The sequence below is a fragment of the Meriones unguiculatus genome, chromosome 10 (assembly GCF_030254825.1).
Source record: "Meriones unguiculatus strain TT.TT164.6M chromosome 10, Bangor_MerUng_6.1, whole genome shotgun sequence".
Lineage (NCBI taxonomy): Eukaryota > Metazoa > Chordata > Mammalia > Rodentia > Muridae > Meriones > Meriones unguiculatus.
The window spans coordinates 76,666,797-76,686,821 of record NC_083358.1 but is presented as its reverse complement, the minus strand read 5'-3'; the positions used below and the strand labels follow the sequence as shown (position 1 = coordinate 76,686,821).

Here is a 20,025-nt window from a genome sequence, read left to right as displayed (position 1 = left end):
GGTACCTGAGGTAGCCAGAAATGGGTATCATGGTCCTAGAACTAGAGCTATAGAAGCTTGTGGGCCAACATGTGGCTCACATGTTCTCTAGAATAGCAGCCAGTGCTTTTAACCTCTGAGCCACCTCTCCAGCCCCCAGCCTCCCCCTAAAAAAAAATATAGGTAAAAACGTTTTTGGCTTTTCAAAAGGAAGTCATTGGGACAGCAAGATAAAGCATCAGGCAAAGGGGCTTGGAGCCATGGTGAAGACCTGAGTTCAATCCCCAGAACTTACTGGTAGACAGAGAGAATAAACTCCCACAAGGTCCCCTGACCTCCACACCATGCCTGTAGCACACACCCACACCCACACCCACACATACTAAATAAATAAATGTAAAAAAAGATTGAAGGGAGTTATTATTGAAGCTGTTATTTAAAAAGCATGTTTTCATACTTTCAAACTGCTTCTGATAGGTTGTTGCCTTTTCTTTTAGTGTTCTGTGACAGTTTGTTGATTTAAAACTTACATATATATATTTGAGCCAGAGTCTCAGGACATGTCTGCCTAACTTTAATTACATATAGAAATGACATCATAAACTGCTCAGCTCCTGGTTTTTTGGCAGAATATTCTCTTCCCTACCCAATATCTCCCCAGGAGAGCCTTCTAACACATATGGTTAGCTTTGTAATGAAGTCAGGTAGGGCCACACAGTATGACATATTTGTGCGGGTCTATACGAGAGCTAGCTTTGGATTTCCAGTGACTTTTCCCTTTAAATTAATTCAAGGCTGTGCATATTTATAGCTGTCACGTTTGTTTATTGATCACCTGTGTCCTTGCAGCTTGTGCTTTTTAAAAAATATATATATATTGTTTAGTATATCTTGGAGCTCCCAGAACCTGGTGGCTAATGAGGTCTCTTGCCTGTTGTGTGGAACACGAATAAGCACTTATTTTTAAAAGTCAGAAAGTTAACCACAGATACCTTGGTGGTGAGTTTTTGAAATCTAGTAAGACTCACCGGTTTGCCGCTCTTGGATATTCTCGCTATAGAAGTGAATTGATGTACGGCAAAGCACACCAGGTAAGTGCTCATGGGGGCAGACTTCATAAAAGTCGACTTTGTCCAGTTGTCATCCACTGTCTCATTTTTCTACGGGAAACAAGAGATCATCTTTTATTCATCATAAGAGCAACCATGAATAAGACGAACGAAAGGATACACCAAGCCCCACTCGTGTACCCAGAAGTTCATTTTCAAAGTTCAGGGGTCTAATGATAAGTGGTGATTCTAAAAATGTTGTAGGAAAAGTCACTTTATTTTATTTTTTTCAACACTCTGGAAATGACTGAATTATACATTGTGTCAGATTTCTCAGGGAAAATTAAGTTTAACTTGCATATCAACTGGGCAGAGTTCATTCTTTCAAAAAAAAAAAAAACCCACAATGCGAACCATATTTTAAGGGAAACTTGATCCCTTAATAAAGAATAGGCTGAGTCTTGCAGAAAGAAGACTCTAGCAAGCAGCAGCTTAACAGGGGTGGAGGTGGGGGGGGGGGGTGAGGTGGGAAGAAAGGTAACAGTAACATCCCTGTGAGTAACTAGCATTGCCTTCTCTTTTCAAACTCCAGCTGTCTACATTGAAGACCCAAGGAATGGGCACTAAAGCCAATGCCCTGGTCACTGCTGTCAGAGAGAGTTGCATTGCTTGACACAAGTTCTAAACCACCTGGCTTTCTTCATTTAAACCCAGTTCTGTCAGCCTCCTGTCGATCAGTCCCAAGCCCCTGTCAAATTTTCCCTCCTGTAACTTGTATCTGTACTTCTGTATATAACCACTCTCTAAATGGGAACCTTCTTGCCATTTGTAGGTATGTGCAGGCTCTAGGGAGAAAAGTTACCTCACAATAAAAGCCTAGTTGTATCAGTTTAGGCCCAGGGAATCAACCTTCTCTGAGCCAGTTTCTGAATCTAGTACAATTAAGGATACATAGTCTTTTTTGTTTGTTGGTCTCGATTGGTTTTGGTTTTTGCAAGATAGGGTTTCTCTGTGTAGCCTTGACTGTCCTGGACTCCCTTTGTAGACCAGGCTCACCTCGAACTCAGTGATCCACCTACCTCTGCCTCCCCCAATGCTGGGATTAAAGGAGTGTACCACCACACCCAGCTAAGGATATACAGTCTTTTGGGATGAACAGGTCATGGGGACAGAGAGATCAGTTTGCCTTCTTTACCCTCCCGCTTTCATTTCCACATCATCTACTCCAAGGCATTCTGACGCCACCTGTACTCTGATCACATATTTTCTATTGATGTGTCAAACTTGATTTTTTTCCTTTACTCCTTTCTTCTCCAATCCAAACTTTATTTCTCAGGTCCTCAAAGAAAACAGTCTGATAAAAGGATTCATTCTGAGGCTTTTGATCTTTATATATTTGTTCTCTTTGTTTGGGTGGTACTTTTCAAGAATCAGTTTATTGCTAGAAGGATGGGTTCACTTATATTTCATATAGTGAATCAGAAAGATGGGTAATATTTTCAATAGAGAACAGTTGTGCTGTAGTGTGAACCTGATTCTTTTACACATCAACTGTATGAGATTCGTATAATAAATGTTAACTTCAAGATAATGGTCTTTAGTTAACTCTGCCACCTGTTATGGTTTGTATAGTGAAATAGATCTCCCAGCCAATCTTTACATATTTTTCTTCCTTAAAAAGTTCAAGATGAACAGTGACATTATAAGTTGACAATTTCTTAGCGTCAAAGAAAAAAGATTGCTAAGATGTATTCTTAATCTTTTAAATAGACGGATATAGCACATTTAGTTTTAGAATTCAGGGTTCCCGTCCATGGTAAACCAGGTTGTTCTAGTAATATTGCAAACAGAGTGTGTACAGAAACAAAATTTAATAATGCTTACCTCTACCGGCATATTTAACAATGCTTACCTCTAATGGCATGTTAGACAGTGCTGAGTATTCTTTGGGGTGAATGATGGAGATACTGTAAGTTGCCTTCTTGTTGGGTTCATCAAAACAAGGGAAGGACTTTCTGGCATCCGTTGGTTCATGGTCAGTGGCTGCTATGCTCCTTAAGAATAAACATAGACACATAGACACGATGCATGCTGCCCCTTCTGACCATCCCTAAGTTTCTATGCCTATAGAAAATATGGGCTACATTATTACAGCTATTAACACTTTTTCTCATGGGCTTCATCTAAAAGACTATCAAATATCTGTCACTGGCTTTTAGACTTCTGAAGGGTTCTACCTAGAACCACTACCAAACAGGGAAATATGCATGTGCAGACCCAAGTGCCTGTTTTTAACTGAGCCGGGAGCTGCGAGCAGGTGTGTCCTGTCACAGAGCAGAGGAGTATCTTCTCACTCCCTTTGGTCCCAGCGGCACATTCTTCCTTGCCTATGCTACACCAAGAACAGAACTCCCATTCATTTTCAGGCAATCGGTGCTGAGCCATTGCCCTGGCAAAGTCAATATTAACCTGCTCTAAAATCTCCTTTTGAGGGCTGAGGATATAGTTCAGTAGTAGATCCCCTCTGATATGTGCAAGTTCCTGGGTGCAGACTCCAGCATAGGTTTTTAAATTTAAACACTCACTTTTGAGAAGACAGCAGCATTACTGATGACTGTTACTAGGCATGTGCTTATAGTCACTAAATGGTTACTGCTTCACATTTCTAGAATTTAAAAATGAAAATACTGGTTTTCAAAATTTTTATATATATATATATATACATATATATGGTTATATATATATTGCAGTAAGATAATATGATTATATATTTGCTCATTGGGAAGAACAGCAAATATACAAAGAACAGGAGACATTGATTGATGTCGTCAATAATCTATGCAAAGATAACATTGGTTCTCATGAACTAAAGAATCAGCATCACAGAGAATATTAAACTAAAGAGCCACGAGGGGTGTTTCATCCTGTAATCTCAACACTTGGGAGGCTCAACAAAGAAGATTACTTTTAGTTTCAAGCCAGCCTGGGGTATACACAGCCATATCCTGTTTCAACAACAACAACCCCCCCACACACACACACAACAGCACCACCACCACAACCAAAAGCTAAATTATTAGATCTCTTCATTTATTCTGAAAATACTATTAAGACCCATCCTTACACACACAGATACACACACATACACACACACAGCATACTTCTGCTAATGCACATTGCAGACATTATTCTGCTCCCAAGTGATGAGTTTCAAATGCCATTCTCAACAAAAAGGAGCCAGGATCCCTTTAAAATGGGGGCTGCTTCTAGGGCTCAGTAGCCAAGCTTTGGCACATGCCTTTAATCTCAGAACTTGGGAGGCAGGGATAGGCAGATTTCTGAGTTCAAGGCCATCCTGGTCTACATAGTGAGTTCCAGGACAGCCAGGGATGTTACACAGAGAAACCCTGTCTCAAAAGAAAAGAAAAAGAAGAGGAGAGGAGGAGGAGGAAGTCCATAATGACTCAGACCATCTTGTCATACCAAGAAAGTAAGAAGTACTCAGAGAATCATGGGAACAAGACACAAGCATTGCTTGACAGGATTACTACTTGCCAAACCTGTGGGAAGTAGAACATCAAAATCAACGGAATAGGATCACAACTCATTGAATAAACTAAGAACCCATGAATCCTTTCTTCTTCTTTTTTTTTTTAAACTATTTTTTACATTTTATTTATAGTGTGTGCATGGGCTGGGCGCACACTGTGGCACAGTGAAGATCAGAGGACATTTTTCAGGAGTTGGTTCTCTCCTACCATGTAAGTTCTAAGAATCAAGGCATCAGGTTTGGTGGCAAGGGCCTCTGGGTAAACTGAATCATTGTTCTAGTTAGGTTTTGCCAACAGAACAAAATGGAGTCATCTGGGAAGAGGGAACCACAATTGAGGAATGACCTCTACCAAACTAGCCAGTACGTGTGTCTGCGGGGCATTTTCTTGATTCATGGTTGTTGTGGGAGGGCCCAGCCCATTGTGGGGGTGCTGCCCATCAGCAGGGCGTCTGTGGTTCCATAAGAAAGCTGATTGAGCAAGCGAAGGAGATCAAGTCACTAAGCAGCATTGCTACACGGTCTTTGTCTCACTTTTGGTGTCACATTCCTGCCTTGAGCCATTTCCTTGATGTCCCTCATTGACAGCCTGTGACATGGAAGTATAAATCCTTCCTCATGTTGGTTTTGGTTAGTGTTTTATTACAGCAGAGATGCTAATTAGACAGCCCATGAAGTCTCACTCCGATTTCAAGTTTGATTTAAATTCTTCTTTAAATAAATTATAGAGATTTTATTTTGCAAAGCTAGAGAAAGGGCTTTACACATGCTAAATACACATTCTACCAATGAGACACACCCCCAAACTTTTAGAGACCAAGAATTTTAGAAGACATACCAGATTCAGAAAATCTTCAGTAGATGCCAAGAAAATTGGGTAAAGGTATATTTGCATGTTTCAAATAGTGTCTAGGAAAAAAAATTAAAAAAAAAAAACATTGGAAACTACCTGAACCAAAAGGTCTAAAAAGTAACATCAAAAAGCTGAGCAATGGTGGCACACACCTTTAATCCCAGAAGGATGTAGATCTCTATGAGTTCAAGGACAGGTTGGTCTATAGAGCTAGTTCTAGGACAGTCAGGGCCATACAGAGAAACCCTGTTTTGAAAAACAAACAAACAAACAAACAAACAAAAAGTAACATCACCAACAGTAAGTGACTTATAACAGTATAAAAATGGGCTGTGGCTCCTGGTGATATCATGTCCTAAGAACCAAACAGCCTCACTTCCCTGATACTCCTAATAGAAACGCTCCTCTGGCATTTTAAAAAGATCACAGAAGGGCCACACAGATGAAAAATGAGGGACATTCTCAAAATAACTGGCCTATCCATTTCAGAACTACTGACACCAAGGAAAATGAAGAAAGGCTGGGGAACCACTTGGGTTTGAAGGAGGTACTGGACATACTTCCAAGCTGGCGTGGTGTGAAGAGGGAAAAAAATGACAGGCCATTATTGAGTTAACTGAGTATGAACTCTGGGTTGTGTAATTGTTTTGATGATAATCAAATCTTTGGTTTTGTTTAAATTGCTGTATTAGGCAATGCCTTGTACTTAAATATACCCTGAAGTTAAGACAAAAATGAGCTCTTCAAAGAGAGAGAAAAGAGGGGCAAAAAAAAGGAGCAAAATGTAAAAAATTGATGAATCTGGGTACATTAGTTTTAGAAGTTCCAAATACCATGCCTGTAATGTTTCTGTGAGTTTGAAGTGAGTTTTTTTTTTAATCAAGTTAGCTAAGAAAAGCCTTAGCCAAGCAATTTTCTGCAAGAGAATATTTATTGATTAGCATGATGTTAACGGTTCAGTAAACTGAAATTTTATTGTTTTGTTTTGTTGTTGAGATGGGGTCTCAATGTATAGCTCTGGCTGTCAGGAACTCACTATGTAGACCAGGTTGTCCTTGAACTCACAGAGATCCACCTGCTTCTGCCTCTGAAGGGATTAAAGGCATATGCCACAAAGTCCTGCAATAAACCTTAATTTTAAAAGATCAGGAACCACAAAGGTAAGCATCACCAACAGAATACAAGAGATGGAAGAGAGAGTCTCAGGCACTGAAGATACATTTGCAGAAATTGATACATCACTCAAAGAAAAAAATAAAACAAAACAAAAACTGAAAAGTTCCAAACAGAAAATATCCAGGAAATCAAGGACTCCATGAAAAGACCAAATTTAGAATAGTAGGAATTGATGAAAAAGAAGATTCCAGGCTCCAAGGTCCAGAAAATATTTTCAAGAAAATCATAGAAGAAAAATTTCCTCACTTAAAGAAAGAGATGTCCTTAAACATACAAGAGGCTTACAGAATACCAACTAGACTAGACCAGGAAAAAAAAAAAAAAAAAAAAACACCTCACGTCACGTAAGAGTCAAAACACTAAATCTACAGAACAAAGAAAACATATTAAAAGCAGCAAGGCAAAAAGGCCAAGTAACATACAAAGGTAGACCTATCAGAATCACACCAGACTTCTCAACAGAAACCATGAAAGCCAGAAGGGCCTGGACAGATGTCAAGCCAGACTACTATACCCAGCACAACTTTAAATCACATAGATGGAGAAAACAAAATATTCCATGTCAAAACTACTCTTAAACAATATCTACACAGCAACCCAGCCCTACAGAAGATACTAAAAGGAAAACTCCAATCTAATAAAATCAACTACAGCCAAGAAAACACAGGACATAGACAACCTTACAACAGAAAATCAAAAGAAAACAAGCACACAAACACACTAGTATTACAAACTCCACGATAAAAGAAACTAACATTCATTGGTCACTATTATCTATCAACATCAATGGACTCAACTCTCCAAATAAAAAGACACAGACTAATAGAATGGTTGCAGAAACAGGATCCAAAATCCTGCTACAAGAAACACACCTTCGCAACAATACAGACACTACCTCAGAGTAAAGGGCTGGAAAAAGGTTTTTCAATCAAACAGACCCAGGAAATAAGCTGGAGTAGCCATCCTACTATCTAATTTCAACCAAAATTAATCAAAAAAGATGAAGAGGGGCACTTCATTATCGTCAAAAGAAAAATCCATCATGAGGACATCACAATACTGAACATCTATGCCCCAAAATACAAGGGCACCTGCATTCATAAATGAAACATTATTAAAGTTCAAATCACACATTGATCCTAACACCTTAATAGTGGGAGACTTCTACACTCCACTCTCACCAAGGGACATATCATCTAGACAAAAGCTAAACAGGGAAATAATTACACTTATAGAGGTCCTAAATCAAATGGACTTAATAGTTGTCTTCAGAACCTTTCAACCAAACTCAAAAGAGTAATACCTTCTTCTCGGAACCCCATGGAACCTTCTCCAAAATCAACCACGTAGTTGGACACAAAGCAAGCCTCAACAGACACAAGAAGACTGAAATAATCCCTTGTATCCTATCAGATCACCATAGCCTAAAACTAGACCTCAACAACAGTAGAAGCAATAAAAAGCCTACACATGCATGGATACTAAACAACTCTCTGCTCAAGGACAGCTGGATCAGGTAAGAAATAAAAAGAGAAGTCAGAGACTTCCTAAAACTCAACGAAAATGAAGGCACAACTTGCCCAAATTTATGGGACACAATGAAAGCAGTGCTAAGAGGAAAGTTTGTAGCACTGAGTGCTTTCAGAAAGAAGTTTGAGACATCTCATATAAGCAACTTAATGGCACACCTGAAAGCACTAGAATAAAAAAGAAGCAGACACACCCAAGAGGAGTAGACGGTTAGAAATAATCAAACTCAGGGCTGAAATCAATGAATTAGAAACAAAGAAAACAATTCAAAGAATCACTGAAACCAAGACCTGGTTCTTTGAGAAAATCAACAAGAGAGACAAACCTTTAGCCAAACTAACTAAAAGGCAGAGAGAAACTATCCAAATCAGCAAAATCAGAAATGAAAAGGGGGATATAACAACAGACACTGAGGAAATTCAAAGAATCATTAGGTCTTACTTCAAAAGCTTATTTGCCACAAAATTTGAAAATCTAAATGAAATGGGCAATTTTCTTGATAGATTCCATATACCAAAGCTAAAACAAGATCAGGTAAATAGATTAAACAGTTCTATATCCCCCAAGGAAATAGAAACAGTCATCAAAAGTCTCCCTGCCAAAAAAAGCCCAGGGCCTGATGGTTTCATTGAAGAATTCTACCAGACCTTCAAGGAAGAGCTGACACCAATATTCTTCAAACTATTCCACAAAATAGAAACAGAAGAAACATTACCAAACTCATTTTATGAGATCACAGTCACCTTGATATCTAAACCACACAAAGACCAAACAAAAAAGGAGAATTTCAGACCTATTTCTCCTATGAACATTGACTCAAAAATACTCAATAAAATACTTTTAAACTGAATCCAAGAACAATAAAAGATATCATCCACCATGACCAAGTAGGCTTCATCCCAGGCATGCAGGGGTGGTTCAATATATGGAAATCCATCAATGTAATCCACTACATAAACAGAAGGAAAAAAAAAAAAACATGATCATTTCCTTAGGTGCTTTTTCGGCATTTGTCAAAATCCAACACCCATTCATGTTTAAAGTTTTGGAGAGATCAGGGATACAAGGCACATACCTAAACATAGTAAAGATTAAACATAATAAAGGCAATATACAGCAAGCCTATAGCCAACATCAAACTAAACTAAGAGAAACTTAAATCAATCCCACTGAAATAAGGGACAAGGCAAGTCTGCCCACTCTCTTCATATCTCTTCAACATAGTTCTGAAAGTCCTTGATAGAGCAATAAGACAACTAAAGGAGATAAAGTGGATACAAATTGGAAAGGAAGAAATCAAAGCATCACTATTTGCAGATGATATGACATGGGATACTTCTTTCTGAAAGCACTCAGTGCTACAAACTCCTTCAGCTGATAAACACTTTCAGCAAAGTGGCTAGATACAAAATTAACTAAAAAAAAAAAATCAGTAGCTCTCCTGTATATCAAAGACAAAAGGGCTGAGAATGAAAGAAATTAGGGAAACAACACCCTTTACAATAACCACAAATAACATAAAGTACCTTGGTGCGACTCTAACCAAGTGTGTGAAAAACCTGTACCTTTAACAAAACTTTAAGTCTCTGAAGAGAGAAATTAAAGATCTCAGAAGATGGAAAGATCTCCGTGCTCATGGATCAGTAGGATTAACATAGTGAAAATGGCCATCCTGCTAAAAGCAATCTACAGATTCAATGCAATTCCCATCAAAATACCAACACATTCTTTACAGAACATGAAAGAAAAATTCTCAATTTCATACGGAAAAACAAAACAAACAAACAAACAAAAGCCCAGAATTACTAAAACAATCCTGTACAATAACAGATCTTCTGGAGGTATTTCCATCCCTGATCTTAAGCAGTACTACAGAACTACAGTAATAAAAACTGCATGGTACTGTCAGAGAAAAGTCTGGAGGATCAATGGAATTGAATAGAAGACCCAGAAATAAACCCATGTACCTATGAATACTCTATTTTTGACAAAGCAGCCAAAACCATTCAATGGAAAAAAAGATAGCATCTTCAACAGATGGTGCTGCTCTAACTGGAAGTCTATACATAGAAATTTCTCACCCGGCACAAAACTAAAGTCCAAGTGGATCAAAGACCTTAACATAAAACCAGACACACTAAACTTGTTAGAAGAAAAAGTGGGGAAAAGCCTTGAACTCATTGGCACAGGAGAGAACTTCCTGAACAGAACAGCAACAGCACAGGCTCTAAGGCCCACAATCAATAAATGGAACCTCATGAAACTGAAAAGCTTCTGTAAAGCCAAGGATACTGTCATCAGAACAAAACGACAGCCTACAGATTGGGAAAGGATCTTCACCAACCCTTTATATGACAGAGGGCTAATATCCAGAATATATAAAGAACTCAAGAAGTTAAAAACAACAAATAAAGTAACCCAATTAAAAAATGGAGTACAGAGCTAAACAGAAAATTCTCAATAGAGGAATATCAAATGGCAGAGAAACACTTAAACAAATGTTCAACGTCCTCAGTCATCAGGGAAATGCAAATCAAAACGACCCTGAGATTTCACCTTACACCCATCTGAATGGCTAAGATCAAAAACTCAAGTGACAACACATGCTGGAGAGATTGTGGAGAAAGGGGAACCCTCCTCCACTGCTGGTGGGAATGTAAACTTGTACAACCACTTTGGAAATCAATCTGGCACTTTCTCAGACAATTAGGAATAGTGCTACCTCAAGATGCAGCTACTCCACTTCTAGACATATACCCAAAGTATGCTCAACTATACAACAAGAACATTTGCTCAACCATGTTTGTAACAGCTCTATTCCTAATAACCAGAAGCTGGAAACAACCTAGATGTCCCTCAAGGGAGGAATGGATAAAAAATTGTGATACATTTACCCAATGGACTATTACTCAGTAATTAAAAACAGGGAAATTTTGAAATTTGCAGGCAAATGGTGGGAACTAGAAAAGATCATCTTGAGTGTGGTAACCCAGAAGCAAAAAGACACACATGGTATATACTCACTTATAAGTGGATATTACCCATATAATATCGGATAAACATACTAAAATCTATAGTCCTAAAGAAGCTGAACAACAAGGAAACCCTAGGGAAGATTCTCAGTCCTCATTCAGAAGGGCAAATGTGATAGACATTGGAAGCAGGAGAAGACAGGGAATAGAGGAGCCTACCACAGAGGGCCTCTGAAAGATGCTGATCCAGGTATCAAAACAGAGGCTGAGGCTCATAGCCAGACTTTGGACAGGGGGCATGGAATTTTATGAAAGAAGGGGGAAATAAAAGACCTGGAGGGGACAGGAGTTCCATAAGGAGAGCAACAGAGACAAAAAAAAAAAAAAAAAAAAAAAAAACTGAGCCCTGGGAGCCCTGCAGAGACTGATACCCCAACCAAGGACCACCATGCATGGAGAAGACCTAAAACCCCTGCTCAGATGTAGCCCATAAACTCAGTATCCAAGTGGGTTCCTTAGTAAGGGGAACAAGGACTGTCTCTGGCATGAACTCAATGGCTGGCTCTTTAATTACCTCCCTCTGGGGGGGGGGGTGTGCAGCCTTGCCAGGTCACAGAGGAAGACAATGCAACCAGTCTTGAAGAGACCTGATAGGCTAGAGTCAGATAGAAGGGGAGAAGGACCTCCCCTATCAGTGGACCTAACCTATCAGGGGTATAGGAGAAGAAGAGGGAGAGAGGGTGGGATTGGGAATAGATGAGGAAGGAGGCCATAGCCATGATACAAATGGAACAAATTGGAACAAACAATAATTAAAAACCTTAATTTTAAACATTTTGTAGACTATAGTGAATTGTAAATACATCAGACTCTAAAGAATTCCTCTCCCTTTCCCAGAGTAGGAAGGCCTTATGACAAGATGCAGCAAAGGACCACCCATGCATGCTCTCGGCTGACTTTTTCTTGTTTTGAGTTCTAATTTTTTTTTATTTTTATACTTTCAGAGACAAAGGAAAAGGAACAATCATGTTTAATCTACCTCAGAAATAAGCCAGCAAAGTGGTGAGAAAGAGAGAGAGAAGGAAGGAGGGAGGGAGGGAAGGAGGAAGGGAGGAAGAGAGGGGAAAAGGGATCTGGATCAGTCAAGAGCACCACAAAAGCCCAGAATTATGAGGAAGTTGTCCTTCTACACAACAGTCATTCATTGTGTAGGTTTTTCAAGCTTCAGCTCTCTGGGAGATGCTATTGTATAAACTCCTGAGAACCCAGGTGAGAGAAGAATGTTTAATCCTCCTACAGTCGCTCCTTAAAAAAAGGGCTCTGACCAATTGTTCTAAATTAGAGAGGTCTTGCTTTTGCTGGTAGACAGAGAGCAGAGAGGGTCTCAGTGACATGGGTCTGCTTTGCTCTCGTAGCCTTCTCAGCTGTCACACCAGGTCCAACACAATTACTGTGACCTGGTTGCGTAGGGGAAGCCAATGACATTAATCACCAGCAGGCAGGCAAAATGTGCATTGGTTTGCAGGTTTTGGAGGTTTTGTTTTCTCTTGTCAAAGCGCAGAGTCCTGGGATTTCAAGGGAAAAACTGTTCCTAGAGGAAAACTTCCGAGATTCTAATCTTCTTTTGTCTTCGCACATAGGACCTTCTGCAAGTCACAAAACCTGGTTTAGTGTCTTCAGGCTGTGCAGAGCTCGATCAGCAGAGTAAACCTTGCCTGTCACACCTCAGGAATCACCACATGCGGTAGCTCCTTTGAAATGTGTGTAACAGTGCCAACTATTCCCTGGAAATCTAGAAGACAAACTGCATTCTTTGCCTTTCTAACAAAGGGCCATGCTGCGTGGTCCAGGTAGGTCTTGAACTCCTCGTCCTCCTGCCTCAGCCACCCCATTGCTGGGATTATAAGCATGAGATGAACATTTAGCCCACCTCCATTTGAGGCTTAAAAGCCATCTTACAGTAAAGACAAACTACGTTCATTCTCAAGGACTGGGCTATGCCTCACTAGAAATGGAAACCTTAACTAGAAATGGTTTCTAGTAACCATAACTAGAAATGGTTTCTGTTCCATGAAATGGTGTCATACCTTTGTTTCAACAGGTTATTGTAACCACCTATGAATACCTGTTGTTACAACTCCCTTGCTATGACCTTGCTATCGAGGCTTTGTTTCAGGTTTCTTTTTTTTTTTACTAACTTGTTATGCTTATCTTTCCCTCCTGTAACCCTGCCTATTCTGCCTGCCAAATCCCCCATTTGAAGACCCCCTACCCTGCAGCTACCTTGCCTTCCTCACACCCAATGCTGATCTCTTGAACCCAGCCTTTAAAGGGAGATAGGCCGTGAACATGAGTTTAAAAAAAAACAAAAACAAAAAAAAAAAAAAACTTGCTTTAATTAATTTGGCCATGATGGTTTGTGTTGAAGGTCTATTCTCCTCCAATCTTTGGGATTAACACATGTACTGCCACACCAGGCCCAGACTTTCTGACAATCTGAGGGCTTTAAAGTCCATTTATTTGGCTGGACTATGCACTGGAAAAAAAGCAAATGTTGTGTGTAAGTCCTGTAGGTTATACAAACATATTTTAACATGGTAACACGCCAGGCGGTGATGTATACTTTTAATCCCAGAATTTGAGAGGCAGAGGCAGGCAGATCTTGATGAGTCGGAAGCCAGCCTCATTCTACAGAGTGAGATCCAGAACAGCCAGAGCTACATAGTGAGACCCTGTCTCAAAAAAAACCAACCAAATAAACAAAACAACCACACACACACACACAAAAACCCAGTAACTTGTGTCTCTCCTGGTCTACTGAAAAGCTCATTTAAAAACACTGTTGATATATGGCCAACTGTTTTAATTGTCACCAGACTTTCCTAAATGCTAAGCAAATTTGAAAATAAGGTGGGTGTGGGTGTGTTTGTGTGTGGGTGTGATTTTTTGTCACAATCTTTACTGCACAATTAAAAGTGCTTTTTGAAATCTGAGTTGGGCTGCAAATGAATGAGAAAAGCCCAGGAACAGCAGGAGACACTCAGAAGTGACCCTGCAATGTTCACAATAATTAATTACACCAGGCAAATGTGCTGAGCAGACCATTTCTCAAAGGGGCCTCGCTGGGCCATGTTAATAAGTCACTCTCTGGATTTAACACTTTACAGTCTTATTACTCCTTGTAGCTTATTAACTCACCGTCGGGAAGAACCTCTGTCTGTCGGCCTTGGCTGCTTTTGACAAAGCTGAGGCAGGAGGGGCAATGGTGTAACTCACAGCCCTGGCCGCTCTGTGCCAAGTTTAGAAAACAAAACCCCAGACGACTGGGCTAGCTCATAAGCCACTGGCACTGTGCTCCCAATAATGACTCCCAGGCTGTGTCCAGCAACCTGATAACGTGAGCCAGCAAGACAAACAGCAAAACCTCGATTAAATCCTTAAGCAGAAAGGCTTTTCTGATGTAGGGGTAGCAGTCTGTTGAGGGTTCCTGAGGCATGCCCGAGAGCAGCTCAGTTGGTATGGGGTGGTCACTCACATCCCAAGGGAGCTGTGTGGCGGACTGAACGAGCCAGTTCATCATTTAGTTCCAAGTCACATTGCTTCTTACGCAGAAGAGGCCAAGTAAAATTTTTCTTGCTTCCAAAATAAAGAAAAATCACTAGCCCTGCAACAAACACGCAAGGCCTTCTCACAAATCTCACTCTACATCAATAATTCTCAATGTTTGGGGAAACATCCACACTAACAGCTAAAACTTCAAGACCAAAACTTCATGACTGAGTAGGCACATTTGTGTGAGTGATGAGATGTTTTCCCATAGACACACCGTCTTCACACAGCTATCAAATCTTATCATAAGCTTTGGCGTTTTTGCTTCAGAAGTATTGACCCAAATTCCTACGTGCTCTGACTAACAGGTTTCGACAGGTTTAAAACTGAACTTTCCTTGGACACCAGCTCCTCCTCCTGTTAACGGCATCAGCTGAAGTTACGGCCATCACTCAGATGCTAGCTCTTGGCACATTAGCCCCTCCTCACCATCAGCCAACCAGCAGACTTGGGTTATTTTTGCGCCACACTTCTCCCCGTGTCTCCTTCGATCTCCGTCTTTGACATCACCTGGTTGCCCTCCTCTCCACCCTGATCACTGCGGTATCTCCTCTCTACTGGGACGCAGGTTTCAGTCTTTTGCCATCCATGACCCCTGTGTCACTCTCTCTAATTCTTCCTTATCCCCACAGCGACTGCCTCCTTTCTCCCAGTCTCTCCCCACAGTTGTCTCTAAGCTAGCCTCCGTACAAATCTCAGCAACAAACTCACTCCCTTGTCCCCACCACAATTTTTCTGGCTTTTTAACCTCATTTGCCTCTATGTAAACCCTACCATGATATAAAAAATTTGGCTTAAACCCTACCAATGCTATGAAAAACACTAGAAAACTCAAACTGAAGACAGTCAAGAAGTGACTGTCTATAAAGTTGTTCTTATTAAACTCTTGTTGTGTAGGAGCAACTTAATACCAGCATCTAATGGAAGAGCTGAGGGAATGGCACTGTGGCTGTGCGGAGGTGTGTGACCAGCATGTCACTGAGTAGAAGAACACTAAATCACAAGTCAACTCATTGGTGGATGTTTATTTATTTTTGTAACCTTTCACTGTTTTGGGGTTCTTTGTGATGACTGTGTATTATTAGAGTATAAATAAAGTTGAGTGCTAAAAGATTTGTTATACTGGTACCCTGTGACCTGGTAATTCAACATCTAGGATAATAACCAACCTAGAGAAATAAGCAAATGTACACATAAAGGTGTATTTACAATGATGTTCTTCTCTGATGTGTTTATAATAATCATAGACTAGAAGCAGCGCGGATGTTCAGCAACAGGATCTGGGAGAATTCAGTGCATTTATGAGATGAGATAGCACACGATTTTTAATATCAGATTCTTGTAAATCTCTAAGACAAAAGGAAAGGGTTACGATATGTTAAAATGTAAAGTCCTCATAGATAGATAGAGGTATATGAAGGTAACTCAGCTTCGGTTTTGATTGTCTAGGAAAGTATGCACAGATTAACAGATTAATGGGCAATATTGCTGAGCTGTGAAACTTTCTAGATCTTGCTAGGTTGTCATTTTTAAAAATGGAAAAAAAAATCAGTGGATTTGATTGTGAACATGATAGATCTACGTGATCCCTTAATGTTTTCTTTCCATTATCCTTTCTACTCAGTTTAGCCACATACCACACAGCAATGTAAGCCTGATTCAACATTTCTTACTCCTGGGCCTCTCTGATAAATAGGAAGAAATTTGGGCCAGAGACTTTTCCTTTGCTCTGTAGGGTGCTTCAGACAACAGAGGCAAGAGATTCACAGAGGGATGACCCAGGGTCTTATTTTAAATGGTGACACGCAGTTTTTTTCAGTCATTTAACAGAATCTGTATAGGCAATTGTCTAAGCAGATTCAAATCTGATGACCACTCAGGTCCAGTGTAGCCTGGGTCCCTGGTCACCACTCACATTGTGATGGTTTTGTGAATTCAGGAAAGGAGCTTATGCCTTTAACCAAGGCAGGATAAAAGCCACTGATTCATGTGAATATCAGATAGGAAGAAAATAGATTAGTTAGAATATACAGTAGTTTTATAATTATAGTTATGTTTAATGTATATTTTAAACACTTCTTCTTGGAACACTCGCGGGAAGAAAAATACTTATGGATACTGCCTTTTTTGTCGTAAAGACTTAGCGTTACTATTACGAGCTTAGTGATGATTGGCGGTTCCAAGACTTATCCCTATGCCATCATTGATACAGGTATCAAACATTCCCTGAAAGCCTAGGTAGAAACACAGTTCTGACCACAGGAGAACAGAGTTTCTTCTTCGATGAAAGCCTAGAGACCGATCAAATCTTTGGTAATCTTTCATTAAGATTTTTCTCCAGTAAACTGCACAAAATAGCACTTGGTATTTAATATAATTGCCATTTCAAATAAAATTGTCACTCCTTGCAAAATTGCTGCAATATATCTCCAAAACACAAGTAGTGAAACTTAACAAATACACATATTCATAAAAATTTGAGGTCGTTTGTGTGGGTGTTCAGGGCAGGATGCAGCGCGTTTTGATTTACGCTGGCGTCATTAATAAAAGACTTACTGTTTTCTCGACACCAGGTATTCCGTTTACGATTTTTCAAACGTGGTGATGAATTTTGAAAGCACAATAAGGCAAGACATTTCCCTTCTCAGATGAATAAGCAGAATTGAAAGCAAGGGCAGATAGGGATCAGAACAACAAAATAAAAGACGGAAAGGAAAATAAACATTGCAGAAGCTGAGCTCAGGGGAAGAACAGCACAGAACATACTTGACTTGCCCGTTCTCCGTGTAGGTGGTTCTGTAAAAACCCACGAGGGAGCCGTTCAGCCAGCCAGCGAACTCCAAGGTCAGCAGGTAGACACTGTCCCCACTCGTGGGGGCGAGCGCTTCCTCAGCCTGCACCACCACATACTCCTGCTTCTTGTATTCAAAACAGCGTCGAATTGGTACCTGCTCCCCAGAGGGCCTCCTTAGCTGCGGCAGCTTGGTGATCCTGTTTTCCCTGATGTGCAGCCATAAGTGAGACGTGGACTTGGTCAGTTTGACAGAGATGGTCACTGTGCCAGTGTACCTGTCATCGTCCATCAGGGTCTTCACCTCCAGGTCGTAGTGAACTGGTTCGATGAAGTCTGGTAGCCTGAAATTGACCCATTCTCCACTTTCATCTTCACTGTCAGGGCAAACGTTCTGGTCCTGGGGAGGCAGGGCTGAAGTGCTGCCTGTGGGAGGAGGCTGAGAAGGAGCCGGGGTTGTATCCTGTCCGGCGTCTCCAGAGCAGTCACACGACCTGGTCAAGCCCACAGAAAGTCCCACTATCAATCCAACCGCCACCACCACTGCGCAGATGATGGCCGCATGTTTGCCTTTAATGCAGTACCTCTTAGAGGACTCTTCCTCTGCAAAGTTCATTTTTGCCCCCAAAGTCAGAAGTCACACATGAAAGGATGTTAAATTTAACTAACTACATCAGCTGACTTCCCTTTTCAATCGGAAGAAGTCCTCTGGTTTGGCAGCCCGGCTTCCCTTTCCCACACCTCTCCCTCCGGCGTCCGGTGTCTCTTTCCAATCCTGCTCGCCCTCACCGGCCACTCCAGAATGAATGCGGAAACCAAGGAGTGGGGGATAAGGACTCGGAGAGAAGCTGAGTCGGAAGGAGGAGGACTGATGAGAATGTTGGCCCAGCTCTGTATAAACAGCGTCTCCCGGGCCTGCCCCTCCTGAACTGGAGCGAGTTAAATATAAAACAGGGCTGGAGCCTGTCGGCCAACGGGGGAGGAGATTTTGCCAAACCTCTGTCAGCAGCCTTGAGGGAGAAAGCTTTTGGCTAAGAGGTGTGCTTACGATAGAAAACACACAACCTTTGCCACCAGATCCAGGGCTTCTTCCTGCTGTGCGAGCAGTCGGGCTCTCCCGGCCAAAGGACTTCTTGAATTTCACTATTTCATTAGGTCACTTGCCAAAGAAGCTAAGTGGGTGTTTTTACCCCCCCTCCCAAATTACGTAGACGTTCATATACTGCCCTCTGCAGAAATCACATCTTGCAGTTGGATGCTCGGAAGGATTCCTGAATTTCAGGATCACTTAGCTACTCAGTGACACATTGGTTACAGGACCAGGTAGCCCAAAGCAGGTGGATGGAAAACAGAGGGGAAACACAAAGAAAGTGGCCGATCAAGAAAGCTGCAGAAGGTGAAAGAGAGTGATGGAGAGGATGGAAGGCTAGAAGTGATGAGAAGTCAAAGAAGACACACCGCTTGTCTCAGAGTTTGTCTCTAAGTGAGAGCATGTTCTAGAGACTTTGAAACAGTGAGGCAGGTTTTGTAGAGGAATTTTAATCCAGCAACATGGCTCTTCTAGAAAGCGATCACATCCAAAGACCTAGGTGTGTAATCCAGCTGGAATACAGACACACCTTTAGTACACACCTTTAATCCCAAACAATGATGTCTAATTGAGAGACAGACAAAGTGACAAACCAGAGAAAGATTTAACAGAATGAGTCAGAGATAGGCTACACCCACCTCTGAGAACTACGGGGAAGAGGCTACTTAAGAGAAGGGAATACAATACAGTACAGGAATACAGTAGAGTTTGTGCAATCAGTGCAGCAAAGTTTGCTTCAGTTCAGTTTAGTTTGGTGCATTTCAGTTCGTGGACTTCAGAGTCAGCTTTTCCAAGTAGAGCAATTCAGTGAGAAGCCAAGAGAAGCCAATTTGAATCAGTCAGCTTGGAGAGGAGTTTTGAGCCAGAACAGCTCAGTTGAAACAACCAGCCAGAGAGAACTAGAAAGGGTGAGCTTACTCAACAGTAAGTCTTGGAGCCTGAAACATTCTAGGCCTAAGTTAGCAGACAGGGGTTGGAAGCTGAACTCTTCAAGTCCAGGCTTGCAGGAGATTAGACTGTACAGAGGCTAGAAGCTTCCAGGCCTAGAAATAGTTAAATAAAAATGCTCTGGGCTCAGCCCAAGCCGTGTATTCATAAAGCTTGGGTACAGCCCTCATCACATCCCCTCTTCGGAGGAAATAAAAAAGACATTTACAAGGTTTGGATCAGATAACAGGCGCAAAGGCTGGCCTACACAGAGAGCCATTAGCAATGATGCTATTGGCAGAGTGTGAGTGGAGGCTTACAGCTTCTTTACTTATAAGTAGCTTAGCTGCAGACAGCAGCCATCTCTGACAATGGCAATGCAAACAAAACTACAGAGGTTTCAAGAATTGTTTACATGTTGTGTACTGTGTAAGGCACTTGTATAGAAACTGGCATTGAAATTTTTCCCATAGCCCTCTGCCATTGATTCTGCTCCGAT

At 41.0% G+C, this 20,025-nt stretch overlaps 1 protein-coding gene across 1 annotated transcript in view; it reads right to left on the bottom strand.

Moving 5' to 3' along the window:
• Enpep (glutamyl aminopeptidase) overlaps positions 1–18,422 on the bottom strand; it is a 74,118-nt gene extending 55,696 nt beyond the window's left edge. The window contains exons 1-3 of the mRNA XM_021644966.2: positions 17,485–18,422; positions 2,941–3,082; positions 1,008–1,139 (exon numbers count right to left, since the gene is read on the bottom strand). Of these exons, the coding sequence (XP_021500641.1) occupies positions 1,008–1,139; positions 2,941–3,082; positions 17,485–18,125 (915 nt within the window). The 5' untranslated portion in view covers positions 18,126–18,422. The remainder of the gene's footprint in view (positions 1–1,007; positions 1,140–2,940; positions 3,083–17,484) is intronic.
• Positions 18,423–20,025: the final 1,603 nt, after the last annotated feature.